Consider the following 26564-nt stretch of genomic DNA (forward strand, 5'->3'; position numbering starts at 1 on the left):
AAGAAAAGTAAGTTTGATTGATTAATCTTTAATACCATAGCTAACGGTAGCTACTGGTCATGAATATTAGGAAAACCTCATCATCATTCTTTCATGTCATGATAACTAAACACTGCTATCTTTATCTGAACAGCAGACAAAAAAAAACACCCCAAAATATATGTATTATATAAAATTTATATTAATAAAATCTAGAAGTGTTTGTGTGCCATGGCTTCGGGTGTTTTGCTCACTGTAAGTGGAATCTATGATGGACTTCCAATCCATTTTTATTTATTTAGCACATTTAAAAAAAAAAACAGGTTTACAAAGTGCTGCACAAGGAATAAAACATAAAACACACATAAAAGCATAGATAAAACACAAACAAATGGTTCACAAAACAATTCAAAGGCAATAACAGAAGACCACACAGCTCTCACGGTGCCAAGGAATAAAAGTGAGTTTTCAGGTGGGTTTACAGAGTTTCGAGGTTGGGGGTCATTTTGACCTGTGTTAGGGGCTACTGATGAAAAAGCGCCTGGTTTTCTGGCCTGGTTTTAGGGGGATCAGTGGACCTTAGCAAACTCGAGGGGGTGTAAACTTCTAAGAGGTCAGAGATATAACGAGGTGCCGACCCATTTATTGATTTTAAAAACAAACTATAAGCTCTTAAAATGTATTTGAAACTGGACCTTGAGCCAGTGGAGTGAGTCCAGAACAGGTGTAATGTGCTCATGCTTGCGAGTTCCAGTTAAAAAATGAGCAGCTGCGTTTTGGGCTGACTGAAGGCGTAATGGTGCTTTCAGACCAAAAGCGAAGCGAGCGTTTGGGGCGGCGAGTTTACAGACAAAGTCAATGCAAAGACGCGTAGAGCTGCGATTTCCTTCCATGAAGCTTCTCAGCAGCTTCCGTGCACATCCGGTTCCAATGTCGTTGTTAGCGTCGTTAGCTTTGTCGGACTACGACTTCATATTTATATAAAAACCGGACAAAACTGGACATTACTTGGAGAAAAGAAAGCAAAGAGGTTGAACTACCTGGTGAGTTCAGAAAACATGTGTCTGTACTTTATTGTGACCAAGTTAGCATAGAATAGCCCTGATCGATTCAAAGTCCATTCAGAAAACAAACATTTTAGAAGTTGTTGTCCTGCTGTCTTGCTGACAGACCTGACAAAGCATGAATTCATATGTTTAAGAAATCTGCATTATGTTGTAGTTATTTTGGCATCAGTTTAATCCATTTATTGCTTTTTAATCACAGCAAAATGTTTACTTTGGGTTCATACAGTTGTAGTAATGGCAAGTTGTGTTTATTCACCTTATCGCGTTGAAATCGCCTTCTCGCGTTGTCTGTGAGAACACTTGCATGTTCTCACGCGATGAAAGCGTCGCGAGGAGAATATTCGCGTTTGGTCTCAATGCCGCATAACAGAGAAGCTTTGTTAACGCCAGTGTAAAGTGCATTGCAGTAGTCCGGACAGGTTGAGATAAAAGCATAAATCACATGCTCAAAAATCATTACGATGATTAACAACATTATTTATCTGTTTGTCAAGTTTAAAATCACTTGTCTATTTTGACACCCAGATTTGTGGCTACGGGTTTCACTAATTTTTGCAGGCAGCCCAGGTCCACAGGAAAGACATCACCGACCCGACTGGGTCCAAACACAATGACCTCTGTTTTGTCTGCATTCAGATTTAAAAAGTTAGAAACCCACCAGGTCTTTAATATCTTTTAAACACTCTCAACACAGGTCAGTCAATTACTGGATTGATTAACTAATTGTTTCAGAACAAATTTAAAGCATTTTATATTTTAAGCTCCCCAGTAAACAATCACAAGGCTTTTGCTGCTTTCTTTTCTGCATATATACTACAGTTCAATGGACACAGTGATGTAAAATAGAACATAACACATGTATTAATGCTACTGACTCTCAACTGTGTTGCTCAAGTATTACACCAATGGTTTGTGTGTGTGTGTGTGTGTGTGTGTGTGTGTGTGAGAGGAAAAGAGTAGTGGGTCTGTTTGTGTGGGACTTTGTGCCTGAGGGTATATAATGATGAATAAAAAGAAGAGGGAGGGAGAGAAAGAGGTCAGTCACATCCTTACCAAAGTTTTAGTACAGAGTAGAAGTTAAACTGTCTGAAAGCCCATACTGTTAAGCTTTTATTTTCAAAGTGCCAGGAATTATGTTCCTTATACTAAAATGTCAAATAATTAGTAATCCATTACATCTGTATTTTTATTCTCTGTAGAAGATATGACAGTATGAGCAGTCAGACACAAACACTGAGATATTGCTGCTGATTGCTCTTGTTAGACGCCCTTCCTTTCCTCCCTCCCTCCTTCCTTCCTTTTTCTTTCTGTCTGTCCCATCATCTTCATATCTATCCTGATCTGCCTCACCATAGGGCTTCTTAGCATATCCACCCAGAAAAGCTGTTCCAATGTTGTTGTTTTTTAATACTTCCTTTTACCTTGTGAAATTTAGAAAACGTTTCATCATCCAATAACATCTGCATCCCAAAGCTAGAAATCAAAGATCAGGGGTTCCCTCAACACCAATTTGGACACCAGTTTTCTATTTTTATCTCACAAAATCCCACAGAAATTTCCTGCCGAATGCTCAAACAACTATCTCTAATCCATCATCAGTCTATGCTTTATTAAGTTTCCTAATTAAAACACAGGTAACAGACTTGGCTGTCTGGTTTCTACCTTTGGGAGAGAGTAACTCATGCTCACTAACGGTAATATTATCATCTAAGATCACAGCAGTGTTCTTTTCCATTTTAAGCATATTCACTCATTACACACCATTGACTAGCTGCAGAAAACCTTAAAATCTGTTCCTTTTTAAATTTCGGTAACAGTCACCTTTTAATTAATCTTGGCTGAGAGGCATTAAAATTTTTGTTTGCTGTGCTTATCTTTCAGCGAGTGGACCCTTTCTAACATCATAATTTTGTCTTGCACACAGCGCTTACAGGGTATTTGATTTCCATAACCTTGCACTCAAGTAACCCCCATGCTCTCCTAAGCTAGTGTTCAGTTAGTAAAAATATACATTTGCAAATTAATCAGGACCAGAATCAAAAGCTCCTGTGAAATGTTTTTCGCAGAAAGACCAGATGTTCTCAAAATACAAGCAAGACGATCCGCTGTAGCATTGGCTGACACAACAACATGAGCACCTGTGAATTATATTATTATATTGTAAAATTAAAAAACTGTTTTAATTGAGATGTTGATTAAACTCAGTTTTTATTTTGATGCCTGAGCCTGTTCTGCTTTAGTTTTAAATGTTTTCAAAAGTACCTTTTAAGCGAAATAAACTGTTCTTGTACACAGGTTTTTTATTTTGTTTATTGTTTTTTTTTAGGGCAAGAGACTTTTAGGGGAATTTCAGGACTTAAATTAATTTTTTTATCTTAGCTGTGTGTGATAATTCCATTTGCATTGCATATTGGTAAATTAGCTCTCAGTTGATATAACAGATATGTTTCTTATGCTGGACACTGGCACATCTTATTGACGAAGATTCTGTTTCCAATCATCTCAATTCGGCTGTTAAGTTTTTTACAGTACCGATTCTTTTGTTTTTCCATGAAGCAAAGGTTTGTGTGGGATCGGGATTTTCTTCTTCTACTGGCTGTGTGGTGCCAGAGTTTTCTACGGGCTTCATGCTGCATACTCAACTGTAGCTCTTCTCTGATCAACAAAATCTGCTCTCTTTTGTTTTTGTTCCCCAGAATATACTGGAATGTGTAGCCTGGTGATAGAACTACCCTATGGTGGCTCAGAGGAGACAGTAGCTGCAGTCACACATTAATAATTACCTACTGGGAGGAAAAAAAGTACAGGTTGACATTTAATGAAGGGCACCCCTGATTTCCGGGGGCATTTTTATCCCTCATTTTTTTTATTTCAAGGGCATTTGAGCTGCAGATTGCCCCAGACCTCCATACATTTCTCATGGTCTGAAAGCAAGTTCCCCTGGGGAAAAAGCAGCACAAACAAAATTTTCAAAGACTGTTGTCACATTTAATATTTTTATTAATTCCATTTGACTTGAACAGACAAAACTGGTTGGTGTGACTTGGGTAACAAATGAGCAGGACTTCGTGCCATTTGGGGCTGTGACTATGCAGGTTTTCTTCACCGGGCACTTAGTCCCTCCTTTTTTTCTTATCAGTCAAATCACCTGTTGTATGTTTGGTTTGTGTGAAAACCTGCAGAGTCTCGCCCCTTCATGGCAGTACTGCACATCTGTGGTTTAGATGGAAGCAGACTTCTAAATGTGTACTGTAGGAGAAATGTTTGCTGAGGGATTCCCTTCCCTCATCGGTACCCAATCAAGCAGTGTGACTGCACACGTAAATACAGGGGAATTTCTGTCATGTTTTAATACGTATTATTGGAAATGCACCCTGAATTGAGTCTTTGGTTTAAAGCAGTGCAGATTATTCACTGAAAAATTCAGCATTGTTGCAGAAATTGCATTTGTATTCCAAATTTGCCAAGTCTCTAAATGCATTCAGAAGAAATGATGTGGGTAAAATATAATGACTGGAGTGTTATTCACTCACACATTTTGTCTCGCTGTTCCTTAACTTTTCTTGTTCCTCCTTTTTTTTTTTTCTACTTCCCAAGGAGAAACTCAACAGATAAGAAATCCGACCAATCAGCAATGTGCAGTAAATCAAGCATCGTGTTTAGTTAATGCGTCATTAGGAAGGTCATTGAATTATTAAAAGTTAAATCGTTAACAACCTGTTCATGATCTGCTCAAAACACCAGGACTATATGCTATTATACCACTATTCTGAACATTGGCTGGTGCAACTTTGGTTCAGAAGTTGCCGATATCCTTTTCTTCAGCAGCAATAATGCAAAAAGAGAGTAATGATTGATCGACTCTGATAACCATATGGCATATAAGCCAGAGATTGTTGTCACTTTGAGAATTGAGGTGGTGGTCCACTATGACTTAATGAATGTAACTCATAGTGGAAACACAACATTTTATAATGATATTATTTAAGAACAAAACTGTTTTTAATGTGGATCAATGACATCTGACTTATAACCGATCTGATAGATTGGATTAGGTTAATGCACTCCCAGTTTAGGTAAAATACAATTAGCCCGACTTAGACAGGACTTTTGAGATACTGAAATCAATATTTAAGAGTTTTCAAAAATGTAATTACGAAGTATTGGTCAATTAGTATTTTTTTTAAAAACAAACACACAACATATTAATTTATTTAACCTTTGTTTAACCAGGCAAGTTAGTTAAGACAAATTCTAATTTACAACCACGGCCTGGCAAGAGGAGGACATAAAAAACAATGCTGACATGAACCCCTTTGAATTCATCCACTTTACCTAATTCCTCTAAAAAGTGCCGTGACAGTCTTACAAGAACACCTTAATGTGTTTTTTATAGGTGAGGTCAATTTGTGCCAATTGTAATTGTGTCCAGAAATAAGTGAATCATGTTGCAACATGTCCATAAAACTACAAATCAAACGTCTATTAGAGCATCATCAGCAATGGAGCACAAAGCTAATTCTCGAAGCCAATGCCATGGAACAGAAATGTGGAGCAAACATTGCAGCCACTGAAAACTTTGTCTTCACTCTTCACAGGCAGCAGGAAAGTCAGCCATATTATTTCAGCCCTTCCACACTCTTAAAATGGATGTGTTATTTTCAATGTGCGTAGGAAGGGATGCTACACTTTGTGTTACTTAAAAGACAGTGTGCGTTAAAACAAGTGTTAATATGATCACATTTTTTATGTTTTGTGTTGAAAAGAAAGGCCAGAATGGCTCTCCTTATCTGAACTCAGATATGCAGAAATCACCTGTATGAGAGCAGCTGTTTTTAAGAAATGCCTGTGTGTGTGTGTGTGTGTTTGTGTGTTTGTGAGCGAGTGTGTAGACCAGTGATCCAGCAGTTTGTCTAGGTGGGCTCTTTGTTTTTGATTTCTTCTCTTCTTCTCTCCGTTCCAATGCTTCCCCCCTCTCCTATGCAGCAAGGACAAGTTTGGAAGGTTTGCAAAGTTTATCACCTTCCACTGATGAAACCCCACCCCTTCACCCTTCCTCAACTCCCTCCTCTTCCTCCTTCCCCTCTCCTCCTCCTCCTGGCTACCTGTACTGATCTGATGGTCCTCTCCTTTGTGCCTCACTCCTCCTCATGTTTGAATCTGAAATGCTGAGAGTAAGGCTGGGCTCCCTTCACTGTCAGTTTTACCGACCCCCAATGGAAATTCAGTGAGTCATTCATTTGCTTGTGAAACAGCATTCACACGCACAGTTTTTTTCCTTTTATTAGTCTGCAAAGCAAAAACTACATTTCACATTTTTATATAAATACCATAAACAATTATGAGTATGTTGTGTAAATGCTTTGATCCACAGTGCCTGACAAAATCAGTGCATACTTTTTTAGCAAGAGTGGCTGCAATTTGATGAAGAAATATGGAAAATATTTATTCAAAATGTATAGCTTTTTTTTTGATGAACTGTAAAAATGTTATGCATTGGTACTTACAGTATTATATACAGTACTATACAATATAAAAGTGAGTACACGCCTCACATATTTGTAAATATTTGATTATCTTTTCATGTGACAACACTGAAGAAGTGACACTTTGCTACAATGTAAAGTAGTGACTGTGCAGCTTGTATAACAGTGTAAATTTGCTGTCCCCTCAAAATAACACATCACACAGCCATTAATGTCTAAACCGCACGCAACAAAAGTGAGTACACCCCAAAGTGAAAATGTCCAAATTGGGCCCAAATTGTCAATATTTATTTATATAGTTCACCAGAGCTTCACAGGTTGCCACTGGAGTCCTCTTCCACTCCTCCATGATGACATCACGGAGCTGGTGGATGTTGAAGACCTTGCGCTCCTCCACCTTCCTTCTGTTTGAGGACGCCCCGCTGATGCTCAATAGGGTTTAGGTCTGGAGACATGCTTGGCCAGTCCATCACCTTTACCCTCAGCTTCTTTAGCAAGGCAGTGGTCGTCTTGGAGGTGTGTTTGGGGCCGTTATCATGTTGGAATACTGCCCTGCAGCCCAGTCTCTGAAGGGAGGGCATCCTGCTCTGCTTCAGTATGTCACAGTAGATGTTGGCATTCATGGTTCCCTCAATGAACTGTTGCTCCCCAGTGGCAGCAGCGCTCATGCAGTCTCAGATCGTGACACTCCCACCACCATGCTTGAATGTAGGCAAGACACACCTCCTCACCTGGTTCCCGCCGCACATGCTTGACACCATCTGAACCAAGTATGTCCTATCTTGGTCTCATCGGACCCCAGGACATGGTTCCAGTAGTTCATGTCCTTAGTCTGCTTGTCATCAGCAAACTGTTTGCGGACTTTCTTGTGATCATCATTAGACGAAGCTTCCTTCTGGGACGACAGCCATGCAGACCAATTTGATTCAGTGTGCGACGTACCTCTGCAGCAATGCAGGTAGCACTCATACATCTATTTCCCAAAGACAACCTCTGGATATGACCGAGCACATGCACTCAACTTCTTTGGTCGACCATGGCGACCTGTTGTGAGTGGAGCCTGTCCTGTTGAAAGGCTGTATGGTCTTAGCTGCTGTGCTGCACCTCAGTTTCAGGGTCTTGACAATCTTCTTATAGCCTTGGCCATTTTTATTTAGAACAACTGTTCTTTTTTTCATATCCTCAGAGAGTTCTTTGCCATGAGGTGCCATGTTGAACTTCCAGTGACCAGTATGAGGGAGTGTGTGAGCGATAACACCAAATTTAACACACCTGCTCCCCGTTCACACCTGAGACCTTGTAACACTAATGAGTCACATGGCATTGAGGAGGGATAATGGCTAATTGGGCCCAATTTGGACATTTTCAGTTTGGGGTGTACTCACTTTTGTTGCCAGCGGTTTAGACATTAACGGCTGTGTGACGTGTTATTTTGAGGGGACAACAAATTTACACTGTTATACAAGCTGTACACTCACTACTTTACATTGTAGTAAAGCGTAATTTCTTCAGCGTTGTCAGATGAAAAGATGTAATGAAATATTTATAAAAATGTGAGGGATGTACTCACTTTTGTGAGATACTGTATGTAGGTTAGATATTTGTTTATAGGGACAATAGTAGCCACTTGTGAAGAAAGTCTTGCTTCTCATCCCAACAAGCACTCTTTTTAGACAACAGTTTAATCCTTAAATATTTTCTAAGTATTCTGGTAGAGAACAAGTACAATAATGCTGACAAATGCAGAAGAATGAGTGAAAAGTCCCCATGTTGCCAGCAGGCAGTCCAGGCCATCAGCCAGCTCTTAGCAGGTTGTAGTGGTTCTCTAGTGGTTCTGTTGCTAATCACATGAAACCCTCCTTTCTTTGAGGTATTTTTTCCTCCTTCTTGCAGCCGTAAATCCCTCCTTGTGAAACAAAAGGGAGAGCTCACACTGTGTAATTCATCTCAGTTGAGTGAGCAAGTACAGGGGACTCTGAAAGGTTTGCTAAAAAGGTGCCACGGGGGGGGGGGGTTGAATATTTCATCCCATTAATAATTATTCTATCATAATTAGCAGCCGCAATTAGTTTTCAGATGTAGGTTTTCCCCGGCCCAGTACGATCTCTCACAGGTTCCCCTGCCATATGTCGGTCAATGTGGGGGGGACCTTTTCAGAAGCTCAGCTCTTAATTTTTTACCCGGAGTGGAAAAACGATGCTGGAGGCGAGAGGTCTGTTCTGGTATCCAAGCCACAGCTCCATTACTCCTCCCTGCCCACCACTGATTCTCAGCATATCCCCATGCGCTGTCCCTTCATTCACCGCGTCCCTCCTTCCATCCATCCTTCCATCTGGCCCCACCCCACCCAAACCCTGCCAGCCAGCTTATTGCACTAGCCACCACCAGCACTAACGGACAATGCCACGCCATGTAAATGACTTAATCAGTAATAAATCTGTTTTTTCTGTGATGCTAAGCAATTTGGCAGCCAATTCTGTTCTTTACTTCTGAAAGTAAAACATTTACTAATAGCTGAGTAAGTTGAATCTTGCTGTTGAGACGCTGCAATGGTGTGGCTATATGTACAAACATTAAGCTAGGTTTCTTAGTATATATAATAAAAGCAATTCTGATCAATCATTTTGGAGGTTTTGCATGTTTTAGCCCATTAATTAAAACTCATGTTTTACTTACTGTACATTACTGCCAACCATTATCAAAAGCATAGGTTTTGACATTGAATGTATTCGTCAATGTGTTAATTGCCTTTTATCTCTTTGTCAAAGTCATCTCGCCGTCACCTGTAATGTAAATCTGAGAACAGACAGTGAGGAAACGTTTATTTTGTTGCCTTCAAGTGCTTGTGGGAATTTCTGATATCTAACAAGGAATAGTCTCCCATTGTACAGCAATGACGTCCACAACACTTATAGTGAGATTTTGGTAGTTTTTTGCATTAAAAAAAGTCACTGTTGATAGCTTACCCACAAGTCTTGGATGTTGAGCTTCCTACAATCACATGGAACGCACCAACAAGTAAGTAAATAAATCAGTTAAATTTATTACTTTTCTAGAGCAACAATGACAAAGTGCTATACAAATGAATAAAGAGAGCACAGATCTACAAATATATGCTCAAATTATCACTCAGGCCTGTCAGTACAAGAAAGCTCTTTCAGACGTCACCTTTTAGTTTGGGCTAAAACATGGAAAACACTTGTACAGTCCTTTCAGTCAGCATACTAATGTTATGTAGTAACCGGACAGTGTTTTTCACTCTGCAGTTCCCCGGCGTGAGTCACAGGGTAACTACATTTTAGTGGCCAATGTAGAGACTAGTCTGTTGTGTAGGGTGAGGCTAGTGGTGTGTTGTCATCCGAAGAGCACTGTGTTAGCAAAACAACAAGGCCTGTGCTAGTGCAACTGCATGAATTTCACAGTCACATCTTGATTCCTTGTTTCTCATTTAACATAGTTTAAATCCAGCCTGCCTCTCACACACCTGAACAGATTTTCTTCGGCCTGTAGCTGTTGAGTAAACGCACAGTTGCGTTGACAGTGAGCATTGCTTGCTGTTTCGGGTGGGCATCCGGTCAGGTGTGAGAGAAGTGGGCGAAAGGAAACAAGCTGAGACTCAAGGTCCAGTCTGTGTCATTGATGGGTATTGAAATCATGTTGGTGTTGTATGTTTTCCTGTGTCAAGTGTCCCAAGTGTTTTGTGTGCGAGACCCTGCAGTAGTGGGTGTGCTTCAGACCCAGCTCTACAAGAGATCAGCATGCCTGTTTCTGGGGTTTTAGTGAGTTAAATAGCTTCAGGTAACAGACTGAACAGCAAAACTGAACTGTGTTTTGGCTGGGTAGCTAGCATGATGTGTATTGTTTAGTTGATTTTGGTTGATTTAGTTGATTTAAACCTATTTAATGCTCCATTTTGCATCCCATGTTGAAGTATAGCACATGCAAAGTGGTCATCAGTGTTTACTTTATATTTGCAGTTAAACCAGCAACATCCGTAGTAGCTCTGATGTGATTCTGTAGTGGTACCTGTAAATTTAAAGAGTGATGAAACTTTAAATCCTTAATGGCAGAAAAATGATTTTTGTTGGTTGAAGGTCTCCTAGTCTGTTGCACTGACCACACCCATTGTCAGCAGTGCGGTGTTTTGCAAAATGTGAATGCTGTGCAGCGTTTTATCAGTTGTGCGAGTGTTAATTGTAACTGCTACATGTCAACAAAAGCAGGATTTTTACAGCTTGTGTTGCATTACTTTTTAATTCACGGGTTGTCAGTTACTGTGCTTGTGTGAACCAGCATGTGTTGCTGTTTTTTGTGGTTTCATTTTGTACTGGCTGATGCTGGAAATGTTTCAGCGCCATGCAAACCGAAATCCAGGTTCATGGTTGTGGCGCTTTTCAAGCCTGTTAGTTCATTAGCTGTGATGTGTTATTGCGGGTAGACGCAGTTTTGTGTTGTAGATTTTAATTTTGGTAACTTCATGTTATTTTTTTTATGGCTTTTCTAAATGTGTGCTTCCACTTTCTAAACTTGAACCTTAACCACGAGGAACTGAATCCTCAGAACGGTCAAATGCTCTGACCTCTTCTAGGATCGTTCCTCCGTGTTGGCAGCCAACAAACTTTATACATTCACTCTGTTTATGGCACATGCATGGACCACATCGTCCTCACCATTCACTACTACACTACCCATAATGCATGAGTGCTGTTGCTTCCTGTCAGAGTCAGGGCAGTCGGGCAGATACAGCAACACCTGTAGAGGAAAAGATGATAATATTAAGAAGAAAAGGTCATCTCTGCAGGTGTAGTTAAATTATTATTAAGCTCAGGAAACATTCAGAGGAAGGGCCTTCTCTTTCTGATCTCTCTTTCCTTACTCTGCCAATTCTCTTGAGTCATTTCTCAGTTGACCTCTCTGTGTGCCCCCTTTTTTATTTATTTATGTTCTCAATCTTTCTCCCCTCTGTGTTTCTCTTTCTCTTCTCTGTTTCATTCACTCCCTTCTTCATTCTTACCCCTCCATCACTCTGCCTGTCTCATGCAGTGTTACTAACCAGTGATGGCTGAGAGACGTAGTTGGACTGAGACCCTGTCATTACCTGGGACTCTCTCAGTGGTTCTCATCCTGTAGGTGTTGTGGATAACTTTTTTTGGAAAAGCATAACTTCTTATTGCTGGCAAGGTTGACGTTTCTAGGTGATTAAAAATTAAGCACGCTTAATTATTAGATGCTTTAACATTCAAATCCAGGTGATCATAATGAGGGGCAGCAAATACTAACTGCTAATAAGAAGTAGAGCTGCAGTGATTTAGTCAATTAATCGATTAGTTGTCAACTATTATTAGTGCCAACTATTTTGATAATTGATTAATCTTTTTGAGTAAATGTATTTTTAAAGAAAACGTGTCCAAATTCGCTGATTTCGGCTTCTCAAATGTAAATAATTTCTGCCTTTTTTTTTGTCCTTGATGATGGTAAACTGAATGTCTTTGGGTTGTGAACAAAACAAGACATTTGAGAACGAGAACGTCACCTTGGGCTTTTATTAAACACGTTTTCAGACATTTAATAGATCAAACAACTAATCGATAATGAAAAGTATTATTTTGTATTGAAAAATTCAGTATCTAGGCACAGTTCTCCACAGCTCAGCAGTTGAGAACCACTGGTCAGCTCAGGCTCTTGCTCACTCTTCTTACAGTCGAATCTGGTTTATCCAAACATGAAAACCACAGACGTCCAAAGTTAAATTCAGCAAAGTGGAAATCTACCCTGCTGATTGTAAAAACATTTTGGAATCTCCTTGTTGATGTGTGACTAATTAGACTGCACACGTCGCATGCATCAAGTGTGTGTGTCAGTTTTCACGTCTTGAACATCCCTCTGGTCTGGAAACGTCACTAAATGTCAGTGGTGTCAGTATTTCAATCACCAGAACCCAGGATAAACCAGATTTCACTGTAAGCACTAAATGTTTACCTGGTGATGACCAGCCATCTAACATGCCTGACCACGAGGAAATAAAATGTTAGAATAATAGAAATAAATTCAGAATAAGGTGTTTCAGTAGCAGCAGTGTATGTTTTGTTTTGTCTCTCCTCACCTCTTCTTCTCCTCTCCTTTTCCAGGCATGTGGCGATCCCAAGGCTAAGCCCTCGTATCTTGTTGATAAGAATTTGGAGTCTGCGGTTAAATTTATTGTCAGGAAGTTTCCTGCTGTGGAGACACGCAATAATAACGTAAGTACGCCTGCATGTATGTCTGTGGTGTGTTTGTATGGTAGAGAGGGGAAGAGAATTAATGTCTGTTCATCGGTATTACTGATTTAGCTTCAGGAGAGTAACTGCGCGTACTCGCATGCCGATAACTTCATATCTTTAATGTACACTATAGGTTTATTGTTCTGCACCTAGTACTGGGAAAATTGTCGAATTTGAACCTTTTTTTAATTTATTTTTATGTAACCTTTATTTAACCAGGCAAGTTAATAAGAACAAATAAATAAAAAATACGGTTACACACGGTAGCTCCACTTTAATCTTGAGAAGCTGCAGAGCTGCAGTCTTTATTCATTCAACTTACACTGTAAATTTCCAGCTAAACTGAGGCTTTTTGAAGACCCTTTTCTCTCTATCGCCTGTGATTCACCAGTCTAATGCAGAGTTTAGTGTGCACGCTGTGCTGCCAACAACTGCATTCACGTCGCAGTTCCTCGCGGGTTTATTTCAAGTAGTCAGCTATTTAAAAAACGATATAATATTCTTTCTGCGGTTAATCACCGGTGATAAATTATCAGAAGGTCCCGCAAGGTGCGGACAACTCTGCACAACACCAGTGAAGCTGGGGCTCCGTCTCTTCAGCAAGTGTTCCTCTTCTGTCACTACACACATACACGCTACACCTACACATGCGCACTGACCACCCAGGGTTAGGGTTACAATTCTGGATTTATTTACGCACTTTTAAAAACATTTATTGAAAGTTTTTCAAATTCTTTTAACGTGTTTATTTACCGCATTAAACGTTGAAAAATATATTGTAATAGGCTGTATATTAACTTATTGGGAGAAACCTGGTAGTTCTATGTAAAATCAAATGTTAAGCACCCCCATGTCGTCAAAATTGCATGATCCTCGTTTCGCTGCGAAGCTTCGACTGTGAGATTGACAGTCGAATCAGGCTCCGCCCACCAAAGCATCAAATCTTCTACTGTCGGGGGTCAGCCCTACAATTAACCATCAGGTTTCTTCAACTTTCACTCAAGAGCAAAAATCAGCCTTTAAATTCGAAAGAAATAGCGCTTTGATACTTATTTTGATAATTATTTTTGGCCATATTGTCCAGCCCTACTACAAACACAATGTTATTATGTAATAGTTTGTCATTCGTTCATTCATTCATATCAATAAATATCCATTATTATTTAATAAATTTTTTAAATATCACAAATAATCTCAAACCACCATCACCACTCTTTATATTATCACATTTAAAATCTGTTGATTTATTTTATTTTTTTTACAGATTTGACAGAAATGTTAATTAGCTGATTAGATTAGCACTAGTAGACTAGTAAAAATTCAAGTGACAGAACATGAAATGTGTTTGCTCTACTGGCAGATTCTCTTAATTAAACGCACTGATTTGTTTTGCAGTGAACAGCCATGTAAACGGCAGTTTGATGTCCCTGGACTGTTTGTCGTGTGTACTGTGATTATAGTTTTACGTAGCACGGGGGAATCTTGTAACTAAATTTGTGTGTGTGTGAGACCAGGTATGTTGAATGAACTAAACTGAGACATTGCTCATCAAATATGTCTTTCAGCTTTACCTGTTAGCTTAGCTCGTAGCTTCTTGCCTATATGTTTATGTGAAAGCATCATTTAACAAACAGCTGTGTGTGTGTGTGTGTGTGTGTGTGTTTTAGTGTGTGTCTAGCTAACTGCTTTATTCAGTATAACTGTGCAAAAAAGTGTCTCTTACGTTGTTTTCTGCTTTGTTTCTGTGTTTGTTTGTGTTTTGCATGGTAATCTTGGCTTATTCCGGACTTGTGCTTTTTGGTAAGTTTTTTTGTATCTAAGTTTCTGTAACTTTTGTATTTTAGTTGACGTATCTAAGTTTTTTTTTTTTTTTCCTGGAGTGTGTTTTACTTTGCTCTGCTTCCTCTCCTCTCTGCTGGCAGCATTTTTACTTTTTATCCTTCATCCACTGAGTGACTGTGTGGCTGGTTAACTACCTGGTTTGCCGGCTGGCTGACTACTAGTTGGTTAGAAGGCTTGACGACTGACTGGCTGGTTGTTTGAGTGACTGGCTGACTGCCTGCGCTAAGGAGTGTTATGGAGCGGATATACAAATTTATCAGTTGACTGTAAATTTCTCCTTAATGTCTGCCTCTGTCAGTTGGCAGTGACGAGACATCTAGTCACCCATACAAAGATTAAAAATAATAATAACAATCGTTCCAAATTCAGTTTTGCTTGTTTTTCGGTCGAGGTTTCAACTCCTTGGTGCAGCAGCCGTGTCACACACTCTTCTTACACTTTCCCACTTTATCTTTTACAGTTGCACTGGTTACATTTACAGTTCTGACCTGAAACACCACACAGCTTTGGGGGCGGAGTTAAATATACATACGGGATGCTTCAGTCATTTCTGACATGTAAACAGAAGCTGCTTCTCACTATCTAAAAATAGAGCTTTCACATTGTTTTTTTTTTTTTACCCATATATTCCAGCTTGTTAAAAAGATTGAGACAATCTTTTCAAGCTGAACTTATTTTCAAGTTTGGGTTTTGAAAACACATTGCATCCACAGCTTCACTTTTCCAGACTTCAACAAGTGAAGAAAAAAGGTTTTTCTCTTGTTCTTCATTCACTTTGTTCTCACTTCTGTGTTTAAACTCTGACTTGTAGAAAATGCAATCAAAGTTATTAGGTAGACCGTCTGGCTTTTCTTCGATTTTACTTTGGTCAAACATTTCTATAATCTTGTACGTTCTTTACAGCTAGGAAGTCGAACTTCAAACACAACCTACTTTTGTAAAGTCTGTTCACCCCAGACTTTTATTCTGAGTCTGTTTCCAAACATAAAATAATTAAAATTAAACGAGCGCAATAATGCAATAAATCTGAAATAAACATAATGATACATAAGATGAAACATGAATAATGCTCATTGCTTCATCCCACACTAACTATATTCGTTATATATAACGTGTTATATATAAAAGAAAATGTTCTACCAAAGTAAAATGCCTTTTTAAAGTGGGATCTTAAATCTTTCATTTTATCTAGTCATCTGTGTTTCTTTTTGTTTGTATTAATGAAAGAAAGTTTAGCCGGCTCCAGTATCACTGAATTATTCAGCAACAGCATCTAAGTTTTATCAGCTGGCTGTTAATTTAGTCAAAATGAAGAGAAACTGTAATTAATTTGAACAAGACCATAAACTGTATTGATCCCTGAAGGGAAACTGGGTAATTTGATTTTTTTTTAAAGATATAGAAGTTAACCGATATGCAGATATTTCTCAATCCAGTTTTAAAAATGTGGAAGAAAATAGTTTCCAGAACTGTGTTGAACCCAGTCACACCCTGTGTTAAATCTGCTTTGAGTCCTATCATTATAACTACTTTTCAAGAGGATAAAGCTTTGAGATGATACATTTGATGCACTATTCACATATTTTATTGATTAGTTAATAATTGTAACATCTGTGTGAAGCATTTCTGCTTCCCAGATTCAAACCTCACTGAGTAAACAGGACAGTCAGGTGGCTTGTATTAAGAGTGATTTGTAAGATCAGCCTTAAAGCAGTAATACTTAAAGAGAAGTTTTTAGTACTTTAGTTAGAGTAAACAGGTTTCACTGACATATAAGTTTATATATGCTGTTTTTGTAACTGTGTACTCTGCCGTGTTTACAGCAACAGCTGGCTCAGCTGCAGAAGGAAAAGTCAGAGATTCTGAAGAACCTGGCTCTCTACTATTTTACCTTCGTAGATGTCATGGAATTCAAGGTAGGAAAACACAAACACACACACAGGCTGTATACTGTGAAGGATTTTATGGTGGTGATTCTAATAAAGGTGTTTATATTGACTCCTTTATCAACAGGACCACGTGTGTGAGCTGCTGAACACCATTGACGTCTGCCAGGTCTTCTTTGATATCGTAAGTGCAATAATACCCAAACGAGACATTAACAAATGCTCTCAGTGGTCACTGTATTATATATATTATGTAATAATTTATAATACGACAGCTCAGCCATAAATACTACCTTTACAAAGCTAATAATGTTCAGCGTCTATTGACCCTGTCGGAGAGGAATTCATTTCACTGTATGTTAAACTGGACTGAATTGTATTGAGATGTGTGGTTTTATTGCAAAGGAAAACAAAACTGCACATTTTAATATACCCATGTAAATCAAGTCAGGGAGAATGTGTTATTTTAGAGGTACCATGAAGTTTATTTTGTTTAAACCATGAAGGTCTTAAAGAAATCCTTCACGGTATAATTTTCAGTATTCGTCTCCACTACTTGCTCTAACCTGCTGCTGTCATAAAGAGTCCTGCTGACCTTTTCTTTTTATCTCTTATCTCTTTTCTCTCATATTTGATCATTATAGACCGAAGGGGATATTAAGGAATATTTACACACGGTTCTCATCTTTGCTGTGCTTAATATTGGCTGTCTGTGACATTTACCTAATGCTTATTAAACTCTCATTGACTACGTTTACATGCACACCAATTTTCTACTGTTATTCCAAATTTGATACGGGTCGAATAAACAGCATTTTCCAATTAGTTATTTCTAATTAGGCCTTAGTCTTATGCAGAATTATGCTGGTCAGCTCACAGCCTCTTGCCTGTTTACAGTCAGGTCTGAGTGTTGTAAAGAAACCAACTAGCCAGCAGTTTGCAAGGCTGGTGTAGAGATGCATGAACAAAAGAAAAGCCCGCAATTCTGGGTAGAACCACAATAATAATGTTAATAATAATCTTTATTTATGGAGCACTTTTTAAAATTCATGTTACAAAGTGCTTCACAGAGGCAGCAAAATAAAACAACAAGTCGTAAAACCAGGTTTTTTTAAAGAAAACAGATCAAATCAATTTTAAGGAATTAAAATAAATACGGATGGATGAAAATTGAAAGTCAGGTAAAATCAGGAAACGCTCTCCAATAAAAGGCCTCGGGGCCCTGAGTGCAAACGCTCTGCCCCCTTTTTGTTTTCAGCCGGGCCTCTGGTACAAACAAAAGGCCTCTGCCCAAGGATCTCAGACTATGTGTCAGCGCGTACCGTACTAAAAGGTCAGGGAGAGAGAGAGATGAGTGAGTCTGGAGTCGATCAATATATTTAGTTCAAAAAGGTAAAGTAAGGCTGTTGGAATTATCCAGGTGTGATGAGAGGCTTGTAAAATGGTCCCTGTGTCATTAGAAGTTCAGATAGATCGAACAATGTATTGCTGAATGCAAACGGGGATATTAGTGTAATGTTTATTTTCATTACCCATGTTAACAGCTTAATAGGAATATTTTCTTTTTCGTGAATATTTTGTGCATGTAAACGTAGTCCGTGTCAATTTCTTCCACTGAAACTCAAACTTGTTTCCTGTCAGACGGTGAACTTTGACCTGACTAAGAACTACCTGGACCTGGTTGTGACTTACACTACTCTGATGACAATACTGTCCCGCATAGAGGAGAGGAAAGCCATCATAGGACTGTACAACTACGCCCACGAGATGACACATGGAGCCAGGTGACCGAAACACACAGCCACGTAGATGCACAGCAGCACTTGTTTATTATATATACAAACACACTCACAAAGAATCACACATGCGGCTTAATATTTAATTTAATAAGTCAAGTGATGACCATGGTCTCTAAAGTAACTGTGGTACTGTGTTTGTTGTAGTGACCGGGAGTACCCCAGGTTGGGCCAGATGATCGTGGATTATGAGAACCCTTTGAAGAAGATGATGGAGGAGTTTGTTCCACATGGAAAGGTAGCAGAACTGTTAATATTCAGTGGTGGGCACACTTTCTTATGTCTTTGTGCTCTTTGAATTGTTTTCCTGCCTTCTTCTGTAAACACTTGACTCATTTAAAGGGCACCAAGTGAACTTCTTCCTGTGTGTGTGTGTGTGTGTGTGTGTGTGTGTGTGTGTGTGTGTGTGTGTGTGTAATACATTTAATCGGTTTTCTTTTACCAAGGCACAGTTGCCATAGCACCTCTAGTTCCACATTTAGATCTGTCAGTCATAATGGAACAATGTCCCGCTCTGTAACTGGCAGCTGAAATATCGACGTACAAGAGAAAATAAAGTAATGTGGAGAAAGTGCACTGATATTAATTTGTCATGTATTCGCTGTACTCCTCTGCTTTCCTCTCTCGTTTCTTGTCTTTTCTTCCTTTCTCTTTCTGTCTTTCCTCTCCTCCAGTCCCTGTCGGATGCTTTGATTAGTCTTCAGATGGTGTATCCCCGGAGGAATCTGTCCGCTGACCAGTGGAGAAACGCCCAGCTGCTCTCCCTCATCTCTGCTCCCTCCACCATGCTCAATCCTGCACAGTCCGACACTGTTAGTATGAAGACGACAATGGCTAAAATAAATAAAAATCTTGATTTTTAATCATAGTGCCTTATCTAAAGGGGACGTTTTAAAATAAATTACTTTTATGTTTCAGAATTAAGTAATTTGTAATTCAAATGTTAAAAATTGAAAAACTAAAAGTCGTGGCAGCTTGAGCCTGCGTTGTACTGAGGAATTTTATGCATTCACCTGTGCTCCATACTTTGTTTGATTTAAATAGAAAAGTCAACTGTGATTTCATTCCTTTCTTGTCCTGTAGATGCCATGTGAATACCTGTCACTGGACACAATGGAGAAGTGGATTGTTTGTAAGTAGAAATACAGAGTCAGACCTTATATGTTTGTGTCAGGCCTTGTTTATTGAAAGTGGTTGCCCATTTATCCAATCACTGATAAATGTTTATTTCTGCTGCTGATTCATAGTCAGTCATGTATTCCTCTCTGTTCTCTCTGCAGTTGGCTTCATTCTGTGTCACGCGGTGCTGAACAGCGACGCAGCAGCATTGTCTTTGTGGAAGCTGGCTCTGCAGAGCTCCACCTGCCTCTGTTTGTTCAGGGACGAAGTCTTCCACATCCACAAGGCTGCAGAGGATCTGTTTGTGAACATCCGAGGGTAAGAGGACGAACCGTTTTGTAATTGTTATTAAATTGCCAAAACGATGATAGGTTACAGCTTCTGAAATGTGAAGTTTTGTGGATTTTCTCAGTTTTATATCTTTGGCCAGACATCACTAGGGGCGCTGTAACATCTGTATTTTCTTACAGCCTTTCATTAAACAATACTCTCAGATAGCAGAAAACCACAGCCCCTCATAAGGTTTAATACAATTGCTCAGTAAATTTGTGCTCTTTTGACGCATCACCTTTCTGCCTGTGTGTTTTCCAGGTACAACAAACGCATCAATGACATCAGAGAGTGCAAGGAACAGGCCCTCTCTCATGCGTACGTACACAGTCTTTGCACTAATCCTTTCATTGTATACCAGCTGGAAATTTCATCCAATGTTTCCTTTTTGTTCCTTACACACACACACCACCCACATTTTATGTTTATATTCCTGTTCTGTTTTCTGCATCGTTACAGCTCTGCTTCTAGTCTTTAGTCTCTCTCTGAGGGCACACAGAAACCTCACATCTTTTTCCAGTTTTATCCTCCCCTCCCCGTCTCATATCTGCTTTTATCCTCATTACTTATTCCGTCTTCCCCTTTCATCTTCATTCTCATTCTTCTGCCGTCACTATAATCTACTTTTGTCCTCTTGCAGGATTGTCCTGAAAGTGTCAAAATACCATTTAATCATTATGCTTGTGTGTGTTGATGCTCTGCTCTGACTTCCTCTGTCTGCCTGTGTCTCTGCAGAGGCACAATGCACAGAGAGAGACGCAAGTTTCTCCGATCAGCTCTGAAGGAGTTGGCTACAGTTTTAGCCGATCAGCCTGGACTACTAGGCCCCAAGGTAATACAAAATACCGCCTTAAACAGTAGAAAAACACACTAAATAACCGAAGATTCAGTTTAGAGTAGTTGGGCGGGCAGTACTAAACCAACATGGATAAGTTATACCTAAGGTTTCATCACCTTTTTAAAAAATAAGTAAGTAAAATACCACTTTAAGTAGCTCTAGTTAGTTAATTGACTTAAAAATCACAATACATATATATAGCTTAACTTTAGATGATCAAATAATCGCACATAAACTGCCTTAAAATGCTAAAATACCACCTTAATACCTTTCAGTTCCTCAGCTTAGCTCACAAGGAGTTGGCTACCGTTTTAACTGACCAACACTGATCACTGAGACCCACAATAATATGTTTGACCTTCATTGTATTCATTGTATTATTTAACCAGTGTAGAGATTTAAATCTATTTTTCAAGACAGACCAGGCCCGAGGGCAGCATAGAAACATTGTTACAGCAATAAATACATACAGAACAAGATAACTATCAAGTGCTGCTAAAGAGTGTAAACAATATCTGGTCAAATACCATCAAAACATTAAAACTTTTTTTTGTTTGTTTGTTTAAATCAACTTAAATGTCCCTATATTATGACCCAGTACTCTGCTGTAAGTGTGAGATCCTGTGTGGTCTACTGGATCCTTTATGACACATACAGTACCATCTTAAAACAATACAATACTACCTTAAACAATGCTACACACTCAGCGTATTAGGACAGACATAATTTACCGCCTTTACAAAATCCCTGTACGTTCCTCTAGCCATATGGCGCCCTCCAGAATGTATAACAGAATTTATTTGCTAAGCCTGACTGACTCTGTAAACATATTGCATGTTTAGTTCAGAGACTGGGAATGCGGTTGTTGCCAACTGCTCCTGGTAATTTATCTTGGAATGATTTATCTTGGGGACTTTCGTTTCCCTTCTTAAAATCCGTGTCTCTCTCTGCTTACCTAAACATTTCTCTATTTCTGTCTCTTTCGGTCCTGCTAGGCGTTATTTGTGTTCATGGCGTTGTCATTTGCCCGCGACGAGATCATCTGGCTGCTTCGACACGCCGACAACATCCAGAAGAAAAGCACAGATGACTTCATAGACAAGTACGCTCACGTACACATTTGCACAAATACATTTTTTACACAAATGCACAGACATACAAACAAGTGCATGTTCGCACACAGTAACACAGTCATGGTGTGTGTGTGTGTGTGTGTGTGTGTGTGTGTGTGTGTGCAGACACATAGCAGAGTTGATCTTCTACATGGAGGAGCTCAGAGCTCACGTCAGGAAGTACGGCCCTGTGATGCAGCGATACTATGTTCAGTACCTGTCCGGTTTTGATGCTGTGGTGCTGAATGAACTGGTGCAGGTATGAACACATGCACACGCAGAGCTCAGAAGATGTACGCTTTATTTCCCTCCATGTCAAAATCTATATGACATAAAAGACAGAAACATAGACAATGATAATTATATCAAAAACATACAGAACTGTGTGGCAAAGAGGCAAAAACTTAATTTAAGTTTTTTTAAACCATACAGTTAAACATCTTCTTAAAGGTCAAGAGTTGATGTTCAGAATGTGGTCTTATTTTCCGTTAATGGTGGAAATCTACGAAGATGATCGTGACATTTTGAGACCAGCTTTTTCACTCTGCACTTGTCTTTCTAACCAGTTTTATTTCTTCCTGTCCTTATCTGATAGAACCTGTCTGTGTGTCCAGAGGACGAGTCGATAATTATGTCGTCATTTGTCAACACTATGACCTCTCTCAGTGTCAAACAAGGTAAACCATTACTTCTTGTACTGTCAAAGCTTAGAAGAGGAGAAGGAGTGATAACTGGAGCTGTAGTAGTACTACATAGTGGGAATATTGATAGTTTTAGTATTTAAGCATCTTAATAAGAGTAGTACTGATACAAGTTAGCTGCCCATATATTTGCGACCAGGAGCTTGGGTGGTCTTAAGTCAAGAACCAAAGTTTTTATGTAATTTTTGAGGGAATTGTGCTTTTGTGTTCCAGTGGAGGATGGAGAGGTGTTTGACTTCAGAGGCATGAGACTGGACTGGTTCAGACTGCAGGTGTGCACACAAATCTAGTGCTTCTTTAAAAAATATTTATCTAAAGCTATGGGGAGTGTTTGTTTCAGGACTACTGAACACATACGTTTTGCTTTCCAAATTTACCACTAAATGTTTTAAATGGTACTACCTTGTGGAATAGAGTGTAAAAGGAATCAATGGCACTGCTGATCGATACAAAAATATCTCCTCGTATCTAATCTTTAAACCTTTTTTCCATACTTTCCCCGACTGTTTTCCCTTCTGTAGGCCTACACCAGCGTTTCTAAAGCCAGCCTCGGTATAGCCGATCACAAGGAGCTCGGTAAAATGATGAATACAATCATTTTCCACACAAAGATGGTGGACTCCCTGGTGGAGATGCTGGTGGAGACGTCAGACCTGTCTATTTTCTGGTGAGAGACACATTAACATGTGCACTAACCCGTGCATGTAAAAACAAATGCCTTATTTATGTTTTTCTGTGATTTTATGTGTGTAGCTTCTACAGCCGTGCGTTTGAAAAGATGTTCCAGCAGTGCTTGGAGCTTCCTTCTCAGAGCCGACACTCCATCTGCTTCCCTCTGCTCTGCACACACTTCATGTCCTGTACTCATGAGCTCTGTCCTGAGGAGGTAAACACGCTTGGATACGTGGTTACGCTCTTACACTCACATTCCTACAGATGATAAACGTGTGAAACATTTATGCAAGACCAGTTGTTAATTGCTGTGAAATTATGTTCTGTTGATTTACAGTAATGGCTTTATTGGCATGGGAAACAGACATTTATATTGCCAAAGTGTGAAATAAAAAAACATACATAAACAGAAGAATTGTGATATTAAAATATACAGTATACTGTGTGTGATTGTGTGTGTGTGTGGAAAAATAATAAGAATCTAGACTTGCAGTTAAGGGAAAAACAAACTTTAACTTGAGATCTCATTTAGTTCTTTGAAATCTGAGATTAGAGTTGAACTTGTTGTTATTTCATTTAATGTTTTTACATTGTAGAATTACGTGCATCTCTGAGTTTCCTTTGTCTGTCTTTCCCTTGTGGGTTTTTACTCTTCTTCCCCCACAGCGTCACCACATAGGGGATCGAAGCCTGTCGTTGTGTAACATGTTTCTGGATGAGATGGCCAAGCAGGCCAGAAACCTGATCACTGATATCTGCACTGAACAATGTACACTCAGCGACCAGGTAGGAACACACACACACACACAGGCAGCCAATTTAAAGGAATAGTTTGACATTTGGGGTAATACACTTCAAATTACTTTCTTGCCAAGAGCGAGATAAGAAGATCAATATCTGTCTCGTGTCAGTACTGCGAATATACGGCTGCAGCCAGCCAGTTAGCTTAGCATAAAGCCTGGAAACAGGAGGAAGCCAGCCTGGCTCTATCCAATTATTACACTCACATGAAACATCTAAAGCTCCCAAATAACAGATTACATCTCGTTTGTTTCACTCGTTCTCAACCCAAAGTGTAAAAATGACAATTTGCCAATGTAAGCGGTTACATGTGCTGCACTATTTCTTGCCAGGCAACCAGCACACACTCCAGCAAGTTACTGGTACCAGCGGAGAAATAGTCAGAGAGAGTGGTATTGATCAGATATGAGAGTGGTATCGATCTTCTCATCCAACTCTCCGACAGAAAGCGAATAAGTGCATTTCCCAAAATGTCAGATTACCACTTTTAAAAATACACTTCAGCACTTCGACAGCACAATGCTCTGAATTTATAATAACCCCGGTCTGTAAAAAGATGATGAACAACAGTTATTACATGTCCTGATGTTTTGAGAGCTAAATACAAAGTCAATTCAAAAGCAGTGCCAAGTCACATTTAGAAGCAGCTTGTATATACATGTAGAACCAAATAAATATTTCAAACGTGCAAATTATCCCAAAGAAGAGCAAACTTAAAGGTTTTAAAGGATTTTATGAAATAGTGCACAGTCCTAAAAGTTTTTTCATACCAACAAAGTTTCTGATGACACAAGATTTGGCAGAGCATATTTATTACATGCTGTCACATTACTGTTGTGAGTCCTTTGTTGATGCATGTCTTTAAAAGCTTCTTAAATTCATCTGTCAGTCTGCTACTTAAGAGAAAACAACCTACTGTTCTACGAACATCAGCCAGGCCATGACTAACAGTCTTTTACCATCTGTCTTTCCTTCCCTCAATCTCTTGTTTATCCCTGCATGTCCTTTTTCTTTCTCTCTACCCCTTTTGTATCTCTAGCTGCTTCCTAAGCACTGTGCGAAAACCATCAGCCAGGCCGTGAACAAGAAGAGCAAGAAGGCGACGGGGAAGAAGGGAGAGCCGGAGAGGGAGAAACCAGGAGTGGAGAGCATGAGGAAGAACAGACTACTGGTCACCAAGTTAGTTACAAATTAAAAAACCTTTTCTTTCTATGATCGTGTTAGCAGCGAGCAAAACACTCAATCTCCTTTCTCCTCTTTCTGTTTTTATCTCCTTCTGTTAATTACTATCATCCGTCATCTTTATAAATAATAGATTATTAAGCTTGTTTTCATTGTTGGTTTGACTGGATTCCAATTAAATGTCCATTTTTGTTAATGAACAGAAATATTTAGCTGCGTATCCTTTTTATAAACTGCTCATATATTTAGTGTATTACATATTAACTCGCGCTGTTGCTATTTTGCACACTCTACAATGGTGGTATCAGGGTTTTCCATGTGTGTCAGTGGTTTCTACTTAAGAAGTAATTATTTAAACGTTGTCACTTACATCTTTTATAGTCTCTATTTTTAGTATTCTTGTTATCTTTGTTTTCTGCATTTTTCCATAAAGACCCAGTTTCCTTCCCTTCACAAACCAAAAGTTTCATAATTTCTTATCGAGTCCATTTTGAGCTTGTTGTGTTCTCCCTCCCCAGTCTGGATAAACTCCACACAGCGTTATCTGAACTCTGCTTCTCCATCAACTATGTTCCCAACCTGGCGGTGTGGGAGCACACATTCACACCGAGGGAGTACCTCACCTCGCACCTGGAGATCCGATTTACCAAGTAAACATAGACACACGCAGATAAAACACACAGGCTCAAACTTAACGAGCTTATTTTTCCTCCAATTCAGACACAAAACGGACAAGTTGCCAGCCTTGTTTATTATCTTTTGTTTAGCATATGCAAAAGCATATATTTCTAGATCATAATCATTACAGACAGCTGTCAGAGAGCAGTGCGAACGTCAGATCAGTGGCTTTAAACATCTTTTTAAAAGCAGGTTAATTGAGCATGTCGTATACAATTTATTGGAAAGGAAAACAGCTTGAAATGAGTCATCTACAAGAGATTCACAACAAAAAAGAGACCATTTAGTTTTTTTTGTTGATTTCAAGAGTGCAGAAAATTGACATTTAAAAGGTTTCTTCTGCAGATTGTTGGTTATTCACGTTTCGATAAATTCTTCACTCTTGCTGTTTTGTGTTTAATGTACAAGTTTGTGAGGTTTTAAAGCTTCAGCGTGTCAATTTAATTTCTAAATCCAACAACAAAAAGGCTATGAAAACTATCAGCGGGTGCTCTATCTTGGTGGGGTTGTTATTTTGTTTTTTTTATCATCTCTCACTGTCTAACTGTCTCTGACTCTAGGTCTATAGTGGGCATGACTATGTACAACCAGGCTACTCAGGAGATTGCCAAGCCCAGCGAGCTTCTGACCAGCGTCCGGGCCTACATGACGGTGCTTCAGTCTATAGAGAACTACGTCACAATCGACATCACCCGGGTCTTCAACAACGTCCTCCTGCAGCAGACGCAGCACCTGGACAGCCACGGGGAACCCACCATCACCAGTCTGTACACTAACTGGTACGTTTGCTTGAGCCCCGTATGTTTTAAGAATAT

At 39.3% G+C, this 26564-nt stretch overlaps 1 protein-coding gene across 4 annotated transcripts in view; it reads left to right on the forward strand.

Moving 5' to 3' along the window:
• The window catches only part of nckap1 (NCK-associated protein 1), a 37902-nt gene that overhangs the window by 1575 nt on the left and 9763 nt on the right, over positions 1–26564 (forward strand). Inside the window, exons 2-22 of one of the 4 annotated variants that reach the window (XM_038732552.1) lie at positions 6033–6050; positions 12661–12771; positions 16458–16550; positions 16648–16704; positions 18162–18304; positions 18464–18554; positions 18991–19128; positions 19400–19448; positions 19597–19753; positions 20027–20083; positions 20501–20597; positions 21599–21705; positions 21842–21974; positions 22311–22392; positions 22630–22688; positions 22938–23083; positions 23170–23302; positions 23755–23874; positions 24929–25068; positions 25590–25721; positions 26310–26528. In XM_038732552.1, the coding sequence (XP_038588480.1) occupies positions 6033–6050; positions 12661–12771; positions 16458–16550; positions 16648–16704; positions 18162–18304; positions 18464–18554; positions 18991–19128; positions 19400–19448; positions 19597–19753; positions 20027–20083; positions 20501–20597; positions 21599–21705; positions 21842–21974; positions 22311–22392; positions 22630–22688; positions 22938–23083; positions 23170–23302; positions 23755–23874; positions 24929–25068; positions 25590–25721; positions 26310–26528 (2282 nt within the window). The remainder of the gene's footprint in view (positions 1–6032; positions 6051–12660; positions 12772–16457; positions 16551–16647; positions 16705–18161; positions 18305–18463; positions 18555–18990; positions 19129–19399; positions 19449–19596; positions 19754–20026; positions 20084–20500; positions 20598–21598; positions 21706–21841; positions 21975–22310; positions 22393–22629; positions 22689–22937; positions 23084–23169; positions 23303–23754; positions 23875–24928; positions 25069–25589; positions 25722–26309; positions 26529–26564) is intronic. The other 3 variants (XM_038732554.1, XM_038732555.1, XM_038732556.1) reach the window with 3 other exon arrangements.

Source organism: Micropterus salmoides, unplaced genomic scaffold (genome assembly GCF_014851395.1).
Source record: "Micropterus salmoides isolate LMB-PRFRI ecotype aquatic unplaced genomic scaffold, ASM1485139v1 Ms_hic_scaffold_2, whole genome shotgun sequence".
Lineage (NCBI taxonomy): Eukaryota > Metazoa > Chordata > Actinopteri > Centrarchiformes > Centrarchidae > Micropterus > Micropterus salmoides.